The sequence below is a fragment of the Artemia franciscana genome, chromosome 21, assembly GCF_032884065.1.
Source record: "Artemia franciscana chromosome 21, ASM3288406v1, whole genome shotgun sequence".
NCBI classification, from domain to species: domain Eukaryota; kingdom Metazoa; phylum Arthropoda; class Branchiopoda; order Anostraca; family Artemiidae; genus Artemia; species Artemia franciscana.
In genome coordinates, this window is record NC_088883.1 from 25,753,291 (window position 1) to 25,771,944 (window position 18,654).

The 18,654-nt window shown below is 35.2% G+C and overlaps 1 protein-coding gene across 6 annotated transcripts in view; it reads right to left on the bottom strand.

Annotated features, from left to right (window-relative positions):
- LOC136040562 (fibrillin-2-like) overlaps nt 1-18,654 on the bottom strand; it is a 91,373-nt gene that overhangs the window by 43,303 nt on the left and 29,416 nt on the right. Inside the window, exon 1 of one of the 6 annotated variants that reach the window (XM_065724781.1) lies at nt 5,063-5,097. The exons of the other annotated variants lie outside the window; for them this stretch is intronic. Coding sequence (XP_065580853.1) covers nt 5,063-5,092 — 30 coding nt within the window. The 5' untranslated portion in view covers nt 5,093-5,097. Of the gene's footprint in view, nt 1-5,062; nt 5,098-18,654 lie in introns of those variants that run through there. 6 annotated transcript variants of the gene reach the window in all.

Genomic DNA, 18,654 nt, shown 5'->3' on the forward strand with positions numbered 1-18,654 from the left:
TTTTTGATGGCCATTTTTTTGTCTTAGAAACGTGGAAAACAGCTCATTCGATTGGGAATTGAAAATATATGTGTCCTTTTTATTGTCGAAAGCGATTGGAGGGAAACTAGCCCTCCACCCTCACCCACTATTTCCCCAAACACATCGAATCAAAATTTGGAGAAATCCATTTTTTTAATGTAATTGAAAGGATTGGAAATTATGTCTTTAAGGGTGACAATACATTCCCTCACAGACCTCAGGGCAAGATAATTTTTGCCCTGAGGGCATATTAGGTATGTATAGAAAGGGTGATCGTATAAGCTTCGGAGGGGGTTTTTTGTACTGGTAATCAGGAGTTCTTGTGCCATTTTTAATATTCAGAGGATCGGAGGGTGGATAACCCCACTCACCTCAAACCTCGCATTTTCCCGTAATACATTCGACAGAAATTTTGAGATGGTCATTTGTTGTCATAAAAACTTCCAAAAAGGCTCGTTTGATTGGAAACTGAAAGAGCTAGTGCCCTTGTTATTATTCAAAAGCTATTTAAGGGAAATAGCCTTCCTTACGCCCATCAATTCCCAAAACACATCTAACCAAAATTTTGAGATAGCCCTTTTGTTCAGTGTAGTTAAAAGGTCTGAAAATTATGTCTTTGACAACCCCCGTAGCATCTCAAGACCAGGACATAATTTGTACTTTGCTGAAAAAAAAATTGCCTTGGATTGTCAGTTTAGTGTACATATACTTATATACATTCCTTAAAGTTTTAATAAATTTTAATTTTGTTAAAGTCAAAATAATTATAACATTTTAAACTTATTTTGTTTAGTTAAATCATATAATAAATAACCGAGTCAAACTCAAAGTGAGCAAAAATTAATATGAGCATGGCTGACAACCCCCATGCCTTCTCAAAACCAGAACATAATTTACACTTTACTGAAAACAAACTACATTCAAAATGTTTTCACTTGGTTTTCTACTTGTTTAAAGTTTATTTTTCAGGTTAAAATCGAAAGCTATAAAATTAAATTAAACATACTGTTCGTGTCAAAATTTAAAATTATTATTTTTTCCATGAAAAAGACTATGCCACTAAAAAATGAACAAAAACTAATTTGAAAAACTTTTTCACAAGACACATTTTCAAAGAAAAGTAAAGAGCTCAATTAAGCCAATAATGAGCAAATATAAAGTCAAATAGTTTTACAAGCGTACCACAAATCACTATCAATAAATAAATCACACTCGAAACGAGCAGAAATAACAAAATAGTCGAGTCAAACCCAAAACAAGCAAAAACTAACATAACAGGGCTAATAATTAACAGTAGGGCTGATATTCCCTGTGCCTGCTCAAGACTAGAACACAATTTGCGCTTGTGCTGTAATGAAAACAATATATGTTTTTAATGTTTTCATTTTTCTTACTTTCATAAATGAAAAATTATCAAAGCCTTTTGATGATTTTTTTTTTCATTTTTTATTCAGTAAATCGCAAAATGTGATCTGGTTTCTGGAGTTATTGGCCCCACAGATGTTAATTTTTGTTTCGATTTTTGATTCGGTTATTTATTGTAATTTCTATTCGTTTTGAGTTTCATTTATTTATTGTATAGTGATTTGTGGTAGTTTTACGCTTGGAAGATTGTTTGACTTTATTTTTCCCCTTCATTAATGGTGCTCTTTACCTTTCTTTGAAAAACTTATCTCATGGAAAAAGGTTTTAAAATTATTCTTTGTAAAACAAACCTCATATATCATCAATGAGAGAATTGTATAAGCGATGGCTCTTGCCCCACGGGCTGTTGGGAGATTGTCAACCCCTGAGCTACAGTTATTTGACTTGTGGACTTTTTTGAACAAAATGATATCTCGAAATTTTGATCACATTCATTTGGGGAAAGAAAGTTTTGAGACATAAGGGGAGGGAGAGTGGTTGACCTCCAATTACTTTTTGACTCTTAAAAAGGGAACTAAAACTTTCAATTTCTGATCAAATGAGCCTCCTCTAAAGTTTATACAACATCCACTTCCATAAAGTCTTACATGTTAACAATAGACAGCTAGAATTAGCCCTTACCCCAAGGGCTTGGGGTGTTCAGACTTGAAGTCATAGTTAGTTTAAATCTGGACAATTTGAAGCAAATGGCAACCTCAAATTAATGATTGGATCCATTTGGAGGAAAACGGGGTGCAAGGGAGGGGAACTGGTAGCCCTCCAATCAGTTTTGACTCTTAAAATGGAAACTATAGCTTTCAATTCCCTCTCAAATGATCCTCCTTCAAATTTAAGACGACCGCCGCTTCCATTAAAAGCTCATATGTTAACAGCAGGCAATTAATATAACTTATAGCAATTACCCTGGGGCGATGGGGGTAGCCAACCCCAGTCATAATTTATTTTGCCTTTGGACCGTTTTGAAAAAAATTACTATCATAAAATTTTTATCGGATGCGTTTGGAGAAAGCTTGAAAGGGAGCAAAAACTTTCCATTTCCAATTAAATGAGCGTCCTTAAAGCTTATACGAAAATCCCTCCCATAACAACCATATATGTCCCGGATAATAATTTACAACCCTTGCTCCTGGGCTTTGGGGGATGTGTCAAAATCGGAGTCATTATCATATGATCTTTGAAATATTTTGAATTTCAGAATTTCAAATCGGATACATTTTGGAAAGACAGTGAGTGGGAGATTTGTTGCCCTACGATCACTTTTTACTCTTAATAAAAGAACTAGAACTTTTAACTTCCAAATAAAATGAGCCTTCTCCAAAGTTTATACGACCGCCTCTTCCACAAAAACCTTATATACCTCTGTAAACAAATTTGTCTGTAAACCTCTGTCTGGATAAAGTCTGTAAACAAACTTGGATATCTCAAATTTTGCTCAGATGCATTTGCGAGAAAGCTTTTAAGGGAGGGGGCCTGGTTCTAACTGATTTTGACTTTTGAAAGGGAACTAAAACTTCCAACTTCCAATCAAATAAGGCTTTCTAAAGTTTATAGGACCACCCATTGGATAAGAGCCCTATATACTCCAATTGCATAACTTAAAGCCCTTTCTTCCAGGCTCTGGGGGTTGTGTCGACCCCGGAGTTTTGTTATCTGACCTTTGGACTATTTTAGCCAAATGGCTATCTCAGAACTTTGATCGTTTATATTTTTGGTAAAAGAGGGTGTGTATGTGTGTAGGGGGGGGGGTAGTTCCTTTCAATAGTTTTTGGCTCTTTCAAAGAGAACTAGAGCTTCCGATATCCGATCTAATGAGCCCACTTTGAAATTTATAACACAATCTCTTTCTTATCAATTGCCTCTGGGGGAAAAATAAATTAAAGATTGAAGCTGTGAAATGTAAAAGAAAATAAAAATGAAAAATAAATGAAATATAAATGAAAACAAAAGATTGAAAGATATAATCTTTAATATAGGCAACGCTATAGCTCTGCCTCTGAAAAACGGGTGCTGGGCATGGTTAATATGGCACAGTCTAATTTGTCCTAATTGTTGAGGAGTGCAAGTTATATTTTCTCCTTTTTTTTGTTTATTCCAAATAAGCAAATTTTTCTCTTAAAGTTTATACAGTCTGGAAATATTCAGACTTCAGTATATTTTTATAACGTCATTAACATTTTCATTGCTAAAAATTAGCTGTGAAAATTGAAGCTGTGAAATGTAAAAGAAAATAAAAATGAAAAATAAATAAATATAAATGAAAATAAAAGATAAGTTAATTTTTAGCAGGTGAGCACCATTTCCAACTGGAGGTAGAATATTTTAAGAGATAAATAAATGAAACATGTTCCGTCAAACAGTTCGTGGTAACGAACTGTAGTAAAGAGCAACCCGGCTCAATAGTAAACGAAACACTAAAAAACAGAATCTTGAACGGAGGGTAGAGGGGAGGGGGTTACGTGGGAGGATCTTTCCATGGATGAATTTGTCAGGGAGGGGGGAGAATTTCCATGAAGGGGGTGCAGGATTTCCTAGCACTATTTAAAACAAAAACAATGAAAAAATAAATAGCAAAAGTTTTTTCAACTGAAAGTATGGAGCAGCATTAAAACTTAAAGCGAACAGAAATTATTACTCATATGAGGAGTTCATCCCCTCCTAAATACCTCGCACTTTACGCTAAAGTATTTTTAATAATTCATTAATAATTTCAGCTGTTTATTCTACGGCCTTTGTGATTCAGGGGTCATTCTTAAAGAATTAAGACAAATGTAAGCTTTAGTGTAAAGAGCAAGGTATTAACGAGGGGGTAAACCCCTCGTATACGTAATAAAATATACGAGCATAGAAATTCAATACATTAATTCGTAAATTACACATATTTTTTTCTAATAAAATCGTTCGTAACAAATTAAAAGTTCTAGCTGCGTTTTTAAGTAATCAAAAGATTGAAGGGACAACTAGGCCTCCTCCTCCGCTCCTTTTTTCCCGAATCGTCTGACCAAAAGTAAGTGAAAAACATTTAGACAAAAAGAAAAATTAATATGGAAATTTCATTTTAATTATTCATGTGCGGGGAGCAAAAAACAAAACATGCATTAATCCAAAAACGTTCAGAAATTAAATAAAAAAAACTAATATTTTTAACTGAAAGTAAAGAGCAACATTAAAACTTAAAACGAACAGAAATTACTCCGTGTATGAAAGGGGCTTTTCCCCGCCCCAAAATCCCGCTCTTTAAGCTAAAGTTTGACTCTTTCTCTCAAATATACTTTTTAAAACAGGTAAAAAATTTGTCGTCAAGAGTGAAGTGTTGAGGAGGGAACAGTCCATTTCATATACGGAGTAATTCTGTTCGTTTTACGTTTTAATGCCACTCTTTGCTTTCAGTTTAGAAAACTTGTTTTTTTATATTTAATTTTGTCAACATTCTGAGCAACAAAATTATTGTAGAGAACCTGCTTCAGTTAAGGAATAAATTACATAAGGCTATTGATGCAATATCCAGGTACCAGAATACGAATATTAACTCTAAAATTGAAAAAAAAATCAACTAGAAGAAAAAATGCACCCTCCCTAATTCATGTTATCATCTGAAATGACATACAATTTTACTTACGCCAACTAGAATTAATTGTAGAAAGATCATTTCGATGCAACCTCTCAAATGCAACTAAAAAATCCCTTCGAATGACGCTATAATTTTTGCAATTTAATGCAAGTGCTTCGCAGTTTTTTTTCAATTTTTTTTTAAGTTTTGGGTCTCTTTTTGCACAGCATGTTTTTTTTTGTTTTTTGTTTTAAAAGACGAGTCATGGAAATCGGTATATTCCATATGTCATAAGTGTTTTCAGTCTTCTTTAAACAAGGTGCCATTCAGAGGAACGAAAAAAAAAGAAAAAGAAAACAGGGCTTGTTTCAGAGGGAAAAAAAACGTCTTGCACAATCATTTACACTCTAGTGCTCTCAATCAATGCTTCAAATGTTAAGAGGAGACCAATCTTGGCTACAATAGTTGGAGAAAGTAGTGCTGTCATTATGAGGACAATAGCTAAGACTTACTAAAGAACAATGTGTATAGCAAGTAATATCATTATTATAGTGGCCGCTTCATGTAAAACAGATGACAGGAAAAGAAATTTGGAACATTAAATCCACTGAAATTATTCCAAAGAAATTTAGCAAGAGTATCTATGACGCATTAAACTGTACAGGCAAGGTTCCCAAAATATGTATACCTCGATGAAAAACTCGTTATGTCCAGGATGAAGTTATTTGTGCAAAGACGAGTACGCTCTTACGCTAAAGTCTAAAAGCTTTCAAAAAATATTTTTCATTTAAATTCGACGGCCCTTGTGTTTGAGCAGTCTTTTTTAAAGAATTTTGACCACGTGTCGAACTCAATTTCTGTTTGTTTAAGTTTTAATATTGCTCCTTATTTTCAGTTGGATTTTTTAATTTAATTTCTGACCGTTCTAAATAATGCCAGAAAATCCTCCTCTCTTCCTCCCACTGCATAAGACTTCCCCTTAAAAATTCACCCCAAAAATGCTACTGAAAATTTTTTCTGTGGAAGATCCCACTCCATCAAAATGTTCCTCCCCAAAAAGTTCCTCCCCAATATTTCAAAATTTTTTCCGATATCTTTGGGGTCATAGGGAGTGTTGGAGGGAGAGTAGCAGCCCCCTAATCTTTTTGGTCACTGAAAAAAGGTATTATAACTTTTGATTTCCGTTCGAATGAGCCCTCTTCCGATCGTTTAAGACCATTGCTTTATTCGATCACCAATGTGAAAAAAGAAACAAATAAACTCGCATCCGTGATATTTCTTCTGGCAGAAAATACAAAACTTCACATTTTTGTGGATAGGAGCTAAAACCTCCACAAAGGAGTTCTATGATATGCTGAATCTGATGGTGTGATTTCCATTAAGACTCTTGGACTTTTCCAGGGTGGTTCATTCTCCTTCAAAGATCCAGCAAATTTTTTTAAGGCTCTTGGCTTTCGACGAGCAAGACTAAATTTAACGAAATTCTTACATTTGCAATCAGTGTAGAAAGCTGATTTTTTATCAGTGTCTTCTATTATCAAGATTCCTTTTTTTTAGAAAACAAGCTAAGTAAAAGGTGCAGAATTCACAAAACTTGGCATAAAAATCTTAAACGGTCCTTATCGTTGTCTTATCTTAATCTTAAAATCTTAATCTTATCGTTGTAAAGGTTGAAGCTGCACTTAATCCTTCATCATTAAGCATGTTGGAGCTTGATTGTGCAGGAGACAAAGAGTCTAATGCAAATTGCAGATTGAAACTAATTATCCTATATTAACTATGTATAATTAACTATATATAATTAACTATGTATCAAACAAGTTTTCGAAACATAAAATTTTTTAACCTATTTGTCTATCGTTTCCCTAACCGTCAATATCATTGAACGATCAATAACTGAGGATTAGAAAAATCGAACCTTTAAAATAATTTAACATATAATCATTAAAATAACAAAAATGCTGGTTTACGAAATATCCTACAGTATAATAATTAAATACACCTCATTCTTTGCCCATATTTTAATTTGGTAAGTTAGAAAAGTGAATTCATCACTTAGTAAAGAACAAGGTGTCTTCAATTTGTTATATAATTTTTTGTTTGTTACTGCACATAGAAGAGCTGGTCGCAGAAAATTAGGAGGAGATACATTTGATTTGGTATTAAAGACTATTGCACCATTTTTAAAGACTAAAAGTATCTGGAAATAAACAAGCCCTCTACTACCGTACCACTTTTCCTGAAACCCCATAGCCCCACCCCCATGACGTTGGATCGGACTTTTAAAAGTCTATTTTTCTCAGAATAGTCGAAAACCTCAGCAAAACATCTTAGAAGTTAATATCGCCCACGCAGCCCCAGGGGCAAGAGCCATAGGCTATTCAAACTAAACATTTCTCAGAGATAGGCTATATCACAAAAATAGGTAGACATGTTTGATCCTGGTTGTCCAATCGGATGAACCTCTCATGAACTTTTTCTTTAGCCAAGGAGACCTGGAACTTTACAGAGGAGGGTGAAGAGTATTAGAGAGCTTGCGAATGGACCAAAACTTCTTGTCTATGACTGGTTTAAAACCTACAACCAGAACAGCCTGGGGCAAAAAATGTTCGTCTGAAAATTAGCGGTTTTCGAGGGCACATATACCCTAATTTATGGCTAATAATAGGACAAAAAATGTTTTTCCGATATGCCTGAAATTTAAAACCTTCAGTCCTAGAATATAAGGGACCGGAATGCACAAGAAAATTTGGTAAGTTGGATCGTCCAAAAATAGGCTCAGAAAGACCCCAACATTTTCTTTATTGTTTTAATAAACAGCTTAAAACCTATAACCCGGGCAAAGCAGACCTTAATGTACGAAAGTACTGGTTGTCGATATCAGAACCTCTGAACAAAAGATTTTTTTTGTGTCGGCTTGAAAACTAATGCTATAATTCGGTCGAGCGACCCAAGATACAACAAGAGCTAAGAGCTCATATGGCACTTGTGATGAGGCAAGAAGAGCTAAGAGCCAAGAGCTCATATGGTATGAGCTCTAATAAAATCCTAAGAATCAACAGATTGATTTAAAAGGAAAATCAGTGGCTTAATGCCGGTCAGGATTTAAAATAAGAGTTCTGAGTCACGATGTCCTTCTAAATAACAAAATTCATTAAGATCCGATAAACAACTCGTAAGTTATAAATACCAAATTTTTTCTAGTTTTTCCTCTCCCTTTAGCCCCCCAGATGGTCGAATCTGGGAAACTGACTTTATCAAGTCAATTTGTGCAGCTCCCTGACACGCCTACCAATTTTCATCTTCCTAGCACGTCCAGAAGCACCAAACTTGCCAAATCACTAAACCCCTCCCCCGAACTCCCCCAAAGAGAGCGAGTCCAGTACGGTTACCTCAATCAAGTATCAAGGACATTTGCTTATTCTATCCACCAAGCTTCATCCCGATTCCTCCACTCCAAGTGTTTTCCAAGATTTCCCTTTCCAACTCCCCATTGTCAAAAGATCTTGTTAGGATTTGAAATAAGATATGATTACCTTCTAAATATCAAATTTTATTAAGATCCGATCACCTATTCGTAGGATAAAAATACCCCAATTTTCACGTTTTCCAAGAATTCCAGTTTTCCCCTCCAACTCCCCCCAATGTCACAGGATCTGGTCGGAATTTAAAATTAGAGCTTTAAAGCACAAGACCCTTCTAAATATCAAATTTCTTTAAGATCTGGTCACCCCTTCGTAGGTTACAAATACTTCAATTTTCAAAACTACCCCGCCCCCCAACTCTACCAAAGTAGATCCGGTCCGGTTATGTCAGTCACGTATCTTAGACAGGTTTTTATTCTTCCCATCTAGTTTCATCCTGATCTCTCCGCTTTAAGTACTTTCTAAGATTTCCGGTCCCCCCCAACTGCCCCCTAATGACGGTGGATCCGGTTGAGATTTAAAATAAAAGATCTGAGTTACGAGGTTCTTCTAAATATGAAGTTTCATCCCGATCCCTCCAATCTAAGCGTTTTCTATGATTTTAGGTTCCCCCACCCCAAACTGCCACCAATGTCACCAGATCCGGTTGGAATTTAAGATAAGAGCTTTGAGACACGATATCCTCCTAAATATCAAATTTCATTGAGATCCGATCACCCGTTCGTACGTTAAAAATACTTCTTTTTTTCTAATTTTTCAGAATTAGCCCCCCCCCAAACTACCCCAAAGAGAGCGGATCCATTCCGGTATTGTCAATCATGTATATAGGACTTTTGCTTGTTTTCCCCACCAAGTTCCATCCCGATCCCTCCACTCTAAGTGTTTTCCAAGATTTTAGGTTTCCCCCTCCCAACTTCCCCCTCAATGTCACTAGGTACGGTCGGGATTTAAAATAAGAGCTCTGAGATGCAATATCCTTCTAAATATCAAATTTCATTGAGATGCGATCACCCGTTCGTAATTTAAAAATACCTCATTTTTTCTAATTTTTAAGAATACCCCCCCCCCCGACTACCCCAAAGAGAGCTGATGCGTTCCGGTTAAGTCAATCATGTATCTAGGACTTGTGCTTATTATTCCCACCAGGTTTCATCCCAATCCCTCCACTCATAAGTATTTTCCAAGATTTTAGGTTTTCCCCTCCCAAATCCCACTCCAATGTCACTAGATCCTGTTGGAGTTTAAAATAACAGCTCTGAGACATGATATCCTTCCAAACATCAAATTTTTAAGATCTGATCAACCGTTCGTAAGTTAAAAATACTTCAATTTTTTCCGAATTAACGGCACCCCCACTCCCCCTCCCAGATGGTCAAATCGGGAAAAAGACTATTCCTAATTTAATCTGGTTCGGTCCTTGATAGGCCTGCCAAGGTTCATCGTCCTAGCTTACCTGGAAGTACCTAAAGCAGCAAAACCCGGGACCGACAGAACGACAGACCGACAGAATTTGCGATTGCTATATGTCACTTGGTTAATACCAAGTGCCATAAAAAGTAACTGAAACAAAAGACTGGTTCATCCACGAATGGGACCAAAAAAATATCAAAATACACTTTCACCCTAGCGGCTTAAAACCTACATCCACAATTTGCTAGGTCAGATGGACCATAATGAAAAAAAAAAATTAGGGATGGTTCCACAGAAATGAGATCCAAAGGAGGGTTAGAACACCAATTTTGAAATCGGCTCAATAGCAATATCTTTATTTCCTTTGCTATAAAATGACTAAATGTACAGAAAAAAAAAACAAAAAAAACAATAGTTATCTAAAGATAGAGGACTAAAAAAGGCTAAAAAATTTTGGAACAGCTTGAAATTATTTACTCAAGTCAACAGTGAGATTATTCTAAAGTAATGACTTTTAATTTCCTAGGCCAGATGGACCTTGGTGCAAAACAAAACAAGATGACAACACAGAATTGGACACAGATGACAACACAAGATGACAACACAGATGGGCTCACAGAAATGGGACCCAAAAGAAGGACGAAACACCATTTTTTTTAGATCGATTTAATAGTAATACCTTCATGTCCTTTACTCAAGAAAGACTCAATGCAGAGGAAAAAAAAAATCATTACTTATCTAAAGATAGAGCACTGAAAAAGGGTAAATATGTTTTTTTTGGAACAGCTAGAAACTATTGGCAATAGATAACAGTTCTAAATTAAAAACTATTAAATTAAACTATTCTAAAGTAATTACTAAACTAAATTAAACTATTCTAAAGTAATTACTTAGCAACAAGGCTGGATACTGCTTCTCAAATTATTTGGACCCCGTTTGTTACTTTTTTTCTTCTTCTAGTGCAATGTAGACAAACTAATTTAAAGTGATCAAAATATAATTGATGGGATGGGTGTAATTGGACACCGTCTGTATTGTCTCAGCATATTTAAAATGGAATCCAGTGCATTGCCCTAATAGTTAATGCACTGTCATATTTTTTTTTTTTTTATTTATTTTTTTTTTTTAAGGAAGTGTCCATAACACAAGCTAAACTCAATTAGTCAATCAATATTTTATTAGAGGCAGCGCTGCGTAAGTAAACAGCCATTTTCTTTCAATGGATTTTTTCTCCAACAGCTTTGACTGAAAGGGGTCAAAGTGGCTTAAAAGGGGGCTCATTCAATTGGAAATTCAAAGTTATAGTACCCTTATAAATTCAAAAGAAAATCTGAGGTTAATCAGCCCCTTCATCTTAGCCTTAAAAAAAATCTAAAGAGGAGCTGATCAAACAGTTTGTGGTAACGAACATGTAGCAAGGAGCGACCCGGCTCAATAGTAACCGAAACTCTAAAAAAAAGAATTTTGATACCAATAGTTACATCAAAAGAAACGCACTTTAATACTGATTTTAAATATATAAGTTTCATCAAGTTTAGTCGTACCCATCAAAAGTTACAAGCCTGAGAAAATTTACCTTATTTTAGAAAATAGGGGGAAACACTCCCTAAAAGTCATATCGACTCAGCGTATCAGTGAACTCTACTGTAAAAGTTTCAAGCCCCTAGATATAAAATGTGGAATTTTGTGTTTTTTGCCAGAAGCCAGATCACAAATGCGTGTTTATTTTTATTTTTTTTTTTTCAGGGGTGATCGTACCGACTCAGTGGTCCTAGAATGTCCCGAGAGGGCTCATATTAACAAAAATTAAAAATTCTAATGCCCTTTTAAGTGACTGAAAAATACCACTAAGGGGGTGCAGGATTTTCTAGCATTATTTAAACAAACAAAAAATGAGAAAATAAATAAAAATTAGTTTTTTCAACTGGAAACACGGAGCAGCAAAAACTTAAAACGAACATAAATTCTTACGTGTATAAGGGGGTTCTTCTCCTCTTCAATACCTTGCTCTTTACACTAAAGTATTTTTAGTAAATTCAATTATTTATTCCACGACCTTTGTGATTCAGGGGTCATTGTAAAGAATTAGGACACAATGCAAGATTTAGTGTAAAGAGCAAAGTATTGACAAGGGGGAGAACCCCCTCATATACGCAGTAAAAACCTAGAAATATAGAAATTCGCTACGTAAGTTAATTCGTAAGTTACGTATATTTATTACTAATCAAAACGTTCGCAAAAAAATAAAATGTTTTAGTTGCCTTTTTAGGTAACGAAAAATTGAAGGGCAACTAGGCCTCCTCTCCCACACTTTTTTTTTTATCAAATCGTCCGATTAAAACTATAAGACATCCATTCAGCCAAAGAAAAGTAATAATATGCACATTTAGTTTTAATTATTCATGTGCGGTGAGCCAAAATCAAAACATGCAATAATTCAAAAACGTTCAGAAATTAAATGAAAAGTCAAGTTTTTTTAACTGAAAGTAAGGAGTGATATCAACAATTAAAACGAACAGAAATTATTCCGTACATGAAAGGGGTTGTTCCCTCCTCGACACCTCGCTCTTTACACTAAAGGTTTTATTGTTTTAAAAAGTAGAGTTGTGTGAAAAAGTCAAACTTTAGCGTACCGAGCGAGGTGTCGAGGAGGGGAAAACTGCTTTCGTAAACGGAATAATTTCTATTCGTTTTAAGTTTTAATGTCGCTCCTTATTTTCAGTTAAAAAACTTGTTTTTTTGTGTATTTAATTTACTATATTAGGCAGGGCAACAGCGGTGCCTAAGTAAATAACTTTGTTGGTACAATGCATTTTTATTGTTTTGTTTTAGATCAGGGCACTTTGTATAGAAGGAGTTGTAGAAACTTTGAAAAGAGCTCATTCAATTTTACATTGAAAGGGCTAGTGCTCTTTTTAATAGTCAAAAATTACTGAAGGGCAATCAACCCCCTCCCACGCCCAACATTTCCCCCAAACACATCCAATCCAAATTTTGAGAGAGCCATTTTGTTCAACGTAGTTTAAAAATCTGGAAATTACGTCTTTGAGGATGACAATCCCCCAGAGCCCTTAGGGCAATGGTGGTAATTTTTGCCTTGGGGGATATAAGGTTTTTATAAAAAGGGTGGACGTATAAATCTTTGAGGGGGCTCACTTGTATTCGTAATTAGAAGTTCTAGTCCCCCTTTTAATATGCACATTGATCGGAGGGAGGTCACCCCCCACGCTTCGAATTTTCCCAAAATCAATCTGATATAAATTGTGAAATAGCCATTTTATTCAAAAGAGTCCAAATGTAATATAACACGGCTTTTGGGGTTGAAATAAACCCCCAGAGCCTGGGGGAGAGGTCTTTAAGCTATGCCCCGGGGCATGTAAAAATCTGCACTTGTAATAGAATTGCCAAAGAATACATGGTTAGAGTGTAGAAAAGATTTTAGACAAATCAATATAATGTAAAGATACTTCCTTGTCTTGACATCTTGGATTAATTTAAATTCTGATTCGTTTAAGCTTTAACCTTTTGATTAAATATAATTATACTCTCAACAAGAAAAGCGTAAGAACAAAAATTCAAGAACATTTCTGGATAACCTTTTAAACTTTAAATTTTACAGATAATGGCTATTCGGTCCCTGAAGAATGCAAGATCTGCAGCATTAAAGAGGGTAGAATGGGCTCTTTATTGCTTACCTACATCACAAAACCTAAGCTCTGACAATGCAAGAAAAGGATTCATCGTGCACCATAGAACTAAGGCTTTAATTCTCAAGTTATCTCTTGCTATCATTATATTTTTTCATTCTTCGATTAAAAAACCATAAAAAAGTAGAAAACTATAATAACGTTTGAAAGTCCTTCCCAGGGAGTTCTCTAATTAGCAGGAGGATGCTTTCCGTGACTGGTCAAGACCCATATAGTTTTTACTGCAGACCATAGTTCTAAATATATATATATATATATATATATATATATATATATATATATATATATATATATATATATATATATATATATAACGAACTGTAGTAAGGAGCGACCCGGCTCAATAGTAAACGAAAGTCTAAAAAATGGAAATTTGATACTAATAGACGAATCCAAAGAATTTTATTTTATACTAATTTTGAATCTATAAGTTTCATCAATTTAAGTCTTACCCATCAAAAGATGGGTAAGACTGAGAAAATTTGCCTTATATTAGAAAATAGGAGAAAACACCCCGTAAAACTCATTGAATCTTAACGGAAACCCCACCATCATGTTCAGTGTATCAGTATATATAGTTTTTACTACAGAAAAGAGTTTGGCTACTGTGCCGTTCCCTAGCTCTAAAATTATGAAGCCACCTGTGTCATTGGTGTTTTACTGAAAACGATTTATATCATAAATATTTTCTATTGTATTTGTCATGACACTGAAAACAAGAACACAAATAACAGTGAAATAAAATCATGTACAGGGGAGTTTTCAGCATTAATATCATTATATATCAAATATTCAGGTTAGTTTTACTAGTTTTTCCAAGACTGTTCAAGACAAATATAGTTTCAAACAGTTCATGGTAACGAAATGAAACAGTTCATGGTAACGATCTGTAGTAAGGAGCGACCCGGCTCAATAGTAAACGAAAGTCTAAAAAATGGAAATTTGATACTAATAGACGCATCCAAAGAATTTTATTTTATACTAATTTTGAATCTATAAGTTTCATCAATTTAAGTCTTACCCATCAAAAGATGGGTAAGACTGAGAAAATTTGCCTTATATTAGAAAATAGGAGAAAACACCCCGTAAAACTCATTGAATCTTAACGGAAACCACACCATCATGTTCAGTGTATCAGAGATCACCGCTGTAGAAGTTTCAAGTTCCCTTCTACAAAAATGTGGAACTTCGTATTTTTTGCCAGAAGACCAATCACGGGTGCGTGTTTATTTTTTTTTTTTTTTTTTTGCCAGACGACAGATCACGGATGCGTGTTTATTGCACCTTTAGGTGGTGATATATATAAAACAGCGGACCAACAAAATCAATTGCAATCCCACGCCTAATCAGCTCCAACATTGCCTGTGAATGAATCCATGAACCAAATGGATTAGTAATTTCATAAGCACTAACAAATAAATTTTCTCCTTTCCCAACAGAATCTACCAATACAGAACAAAGGAATCTTAGTGCCTTGAAGCACACAAGCTCTCGCTGAAAACTGAACTGGAAAGGGGGGGACATCTTACAAATCCTCTGAAAATCATGAATAATCAACAGCTCAAAAACATTTGATAATATGCTTGACACTGTAGTAGGACGACACGAATAACAACTAACACATGATTTACTATTTTTCAAAATTCGTGTAATTACCCCAATACAAATATTATCAGGCATAACCCCCGAACAAAATATTATCTGAAATAACAAAGCTAAATACTCAAATAATAAGGCACTACCCAATTCCAAATGTCGCACACAAAGCCCATCGTGTCCAGACGATGATTTTCTCTTCAGTTTTCTTACTATATCTTTAATCATACCAGACGAGACACCAACCCTGCCCGTTTTCGGCTTTGTCTGTCAAATACTTTCAATCTCTTTATCAAATTCAACTTCAGCGTCAGAGCACATTAATTGCTCAGAAAAATGACTAAACCACTCAGATACAGGATTAACTCCAGAACTCGGAACACCAAAAGGACTAGGACGTGGCTTCCATATCGAATTGGGATTTTCAAAGATTTTATTAGCACTATTAATTTTCACCATGTGGTTCACCATGGCAACCATGTGGTTGCAATGTGGAGACTTACTTCACGGTTGAATTTGATCTTACAAAATATACAAACCGAATTCACAGCGCCGGATCTCCGCCTGTCACACTCGCTCCAAATTCTCAATCAAAACGTCGAGTCAGAGCAAGCTTTTTAAAGTAGAGGGTTTGAAGACCAACCGAGTTTTTCGGTTTTTACTCTAATTAAACAAAAAAACTAGCTTTTTTAAATGAAAGTAAGGAGAGACATTAAAACTTAAAGCGAACAGAAATTACTCCGTATATGACAGGGATTTTTCCCCTCAACACCCCGCTCATTGCGCTAAAGTTTGACTCTTTCTCTCAACTCTACTTTTTAAAACAGTCAAAAAAACTTTAGTGTAAAGAGCGGGGCATTAAGGAGGAAAAGTCCCTTTAATATACGGAGTAATTTCTGTTCGTTTCAAGTTTTAACGTCGCTCCTTACTTTCATTTAAAAACAACTTGTTTTTTTTGTTTAATTTCTGGACGTTTAAGAATTAATGCATGTTTCGATCTGGGCTCTCTGCACATAAATAATTAAAACGAAATTTGTATATATTTTTTTTGCTAAATGGCTTTTTCATAGTTTTAATCGGAAGATTTTCAGAAAACAGAGCGAGGGAGGAGGCCTAGTTGCCCTCCAGTTTTTTGATTACTTAAAAAGGCAACTATAACTTTTAATTTTTTACGAATGTTTTCATAAGTAAAAAATATACACAACTCACGAATTAACTTACGTAGCGAACTTCTATATTCGTATGCTTTTATTCCGTATATGAGCGGACTCACCCCTCGTCAATACCTCGCTCTTTACACTAAAGCTTAAATTTTGTCTCAATTCCTTAGGAATGACCCCTTAAGAATGAACGAGGTATTGCGAGGAGATAAACCCCTCATATGCGTAGTAATTTCTGTTCGTTTTAAGTTATAATGCTGCTCCTCACTTCCAGTAGAAAAAACTTTTCATATTTATTTTTTCATTGTTTTTTTGAATAATACTAAAAAATCCTACGCCCACTTCATTGAAAGTCTCTTCCCCCATGAGAAGTTTCTCCATGGAAAGATCCTACCACGTACCCCCTCCCCTCAACTCTTCCCCCAAACCAAAACATCCCCCTGAAAACGTCTGTACACTTCCCAGTAGCCATTACTATGTGTAAACACAGGTCAAAGTTTGTAACTTACAGCCCTTCCCACAGAGACTGCGGAGGAGTAAGTCGTTCCCAAAGACGTAGTTATTAGGTTTTTTGACTATAGTGAATCAAATGACTATCTCAGAATTTTGATCCGGTGACTTTGGGGAAAAAATAAGTGTGGAAGGGGGTCTAGGTGCCCTCCAATTGTTTTTGTCTCTCAATAAGGGCACTAGAACTTCTAATTTCCGTTAAAATGAGCCCTTTCGCGACATTCTAGGACCACTGAGTCGATACGATCAACCCTGAAAAAAAGAAACAAAAAAAAAGAAGAAGAAAAAAAAGACGCATCCGTGATTTGTCTTCTGGCAAAAAATGCGAAATTCCACATTTCTGTAGATAGGAGCTTGAAACTTCTACAATATGGTTCTCTAATACGCAGAATCTGATGGTGGGATTTTTGTTAAGATCGTATGACTTTTAGGAGATGTTTCCCCCTATTTTCTAAAATGAGGGAAATTGTCTCAGGCTCGTAACTTTTGCTGGGTAAGACTAATCTTGATCAAACTTATATATTTAAAATCAGCATTAAAATGCAATTCTTTTGATGTAATTATTGGTATCAAAATTCCTTATTTTAGAGTTTTGGTTACTATTGAGCCGGTCGCTCCTTACTACAGTTCGCTACTACGAACTGGATACTCTTAACAGCCTGTGCCACAAACTCTTTTCATTTCAAGGAATGGATAATCTCTGCAGAATAGATATTTAATTGAAGACGGATCTCTGGCTTGCTACTACTTGAATTTACCTGGAGGAGGTTTAATGATACTCTTATCGAAACAGCGATGTATATGTTCCCCCCATTATTTGGTTTTACCATTTATGATTATGTTATCATGTGTTATCCATGTGTTGATAAAAATATATTTTTTAACGGGAGGCCTCTGTCACAACTGCATGAAGTGCGTTATTTGGGGTTCCAGCTTGATTGTAATCTATCTTGGAAGAACCATAGTGATCTTGTTGCAGCTGAAGTTGCTAGAGGTTTGGGAATTTTGCGTCGATTAAAGCATGTTTTACCATTACCAGTTCTTTTATTATTATACCACACCATTGTTGCGCCTTCTATTTCTTATGGTTGTGTCCTTTGGTCTAGTAACTTCTATGCAAATTGTAAAAGAGTGCAGATCCTACAAAATAAAACAGTACGTCTTCTTGGTAATTATGTAGAAAATGTGAATGATACCGCGTCATGTTTTAAGAAATTACGTGTGCTTAACATTGGTCAGATTCGAGATTATCAAGCTGCTGTTTTTGCGTATCGATGTTGCAATGATGTATGTCCTCCAGTTTTTACCAGTTTTTTTTTAGTAAATCGTTCACTCCATGGGTATGAGACTAGGGAGGCAGATAATCTTATTGTTGAGTACCGAGACACCACATGTGCAGCTTTCGGAATTAGGTATTTAGCTCCGGCTATTTGGAATGATATCCCAGCTGGCATTAGGGAGGCGGAACATATTGGGTTGTTTAAAGTAAATTTAAAAAAACATTTATTGGAAGTGGGGAGATAATTCTTTTTTTTCCTTTTCTTCTTTTTTTTTAATTATTGTTAGCTTTTATTTAATTATTTTCTGGTATGAAGGAGTAATTGAGTGAGAGTGTTTTGTCCTTCTTTAGTTTCCGTTTTTTTAGTTTCTGTTTTTTTTGTTTTTTTTCTTATTAATTTAGGTTGAGAATCAGAGGATTGCAGCTGTCCAACATCAGGCTCTTTGAGCCTCCCCCAGGGCGGTTGTGTGTATTTATAGTTTTTGTAATTAGTAGTTAATAAAGAGAGTTCTTAAATCTTTATGATTATGTTAAACATTGGGGCTCTGGATAGGAACAGCTACGAAAATGGGCA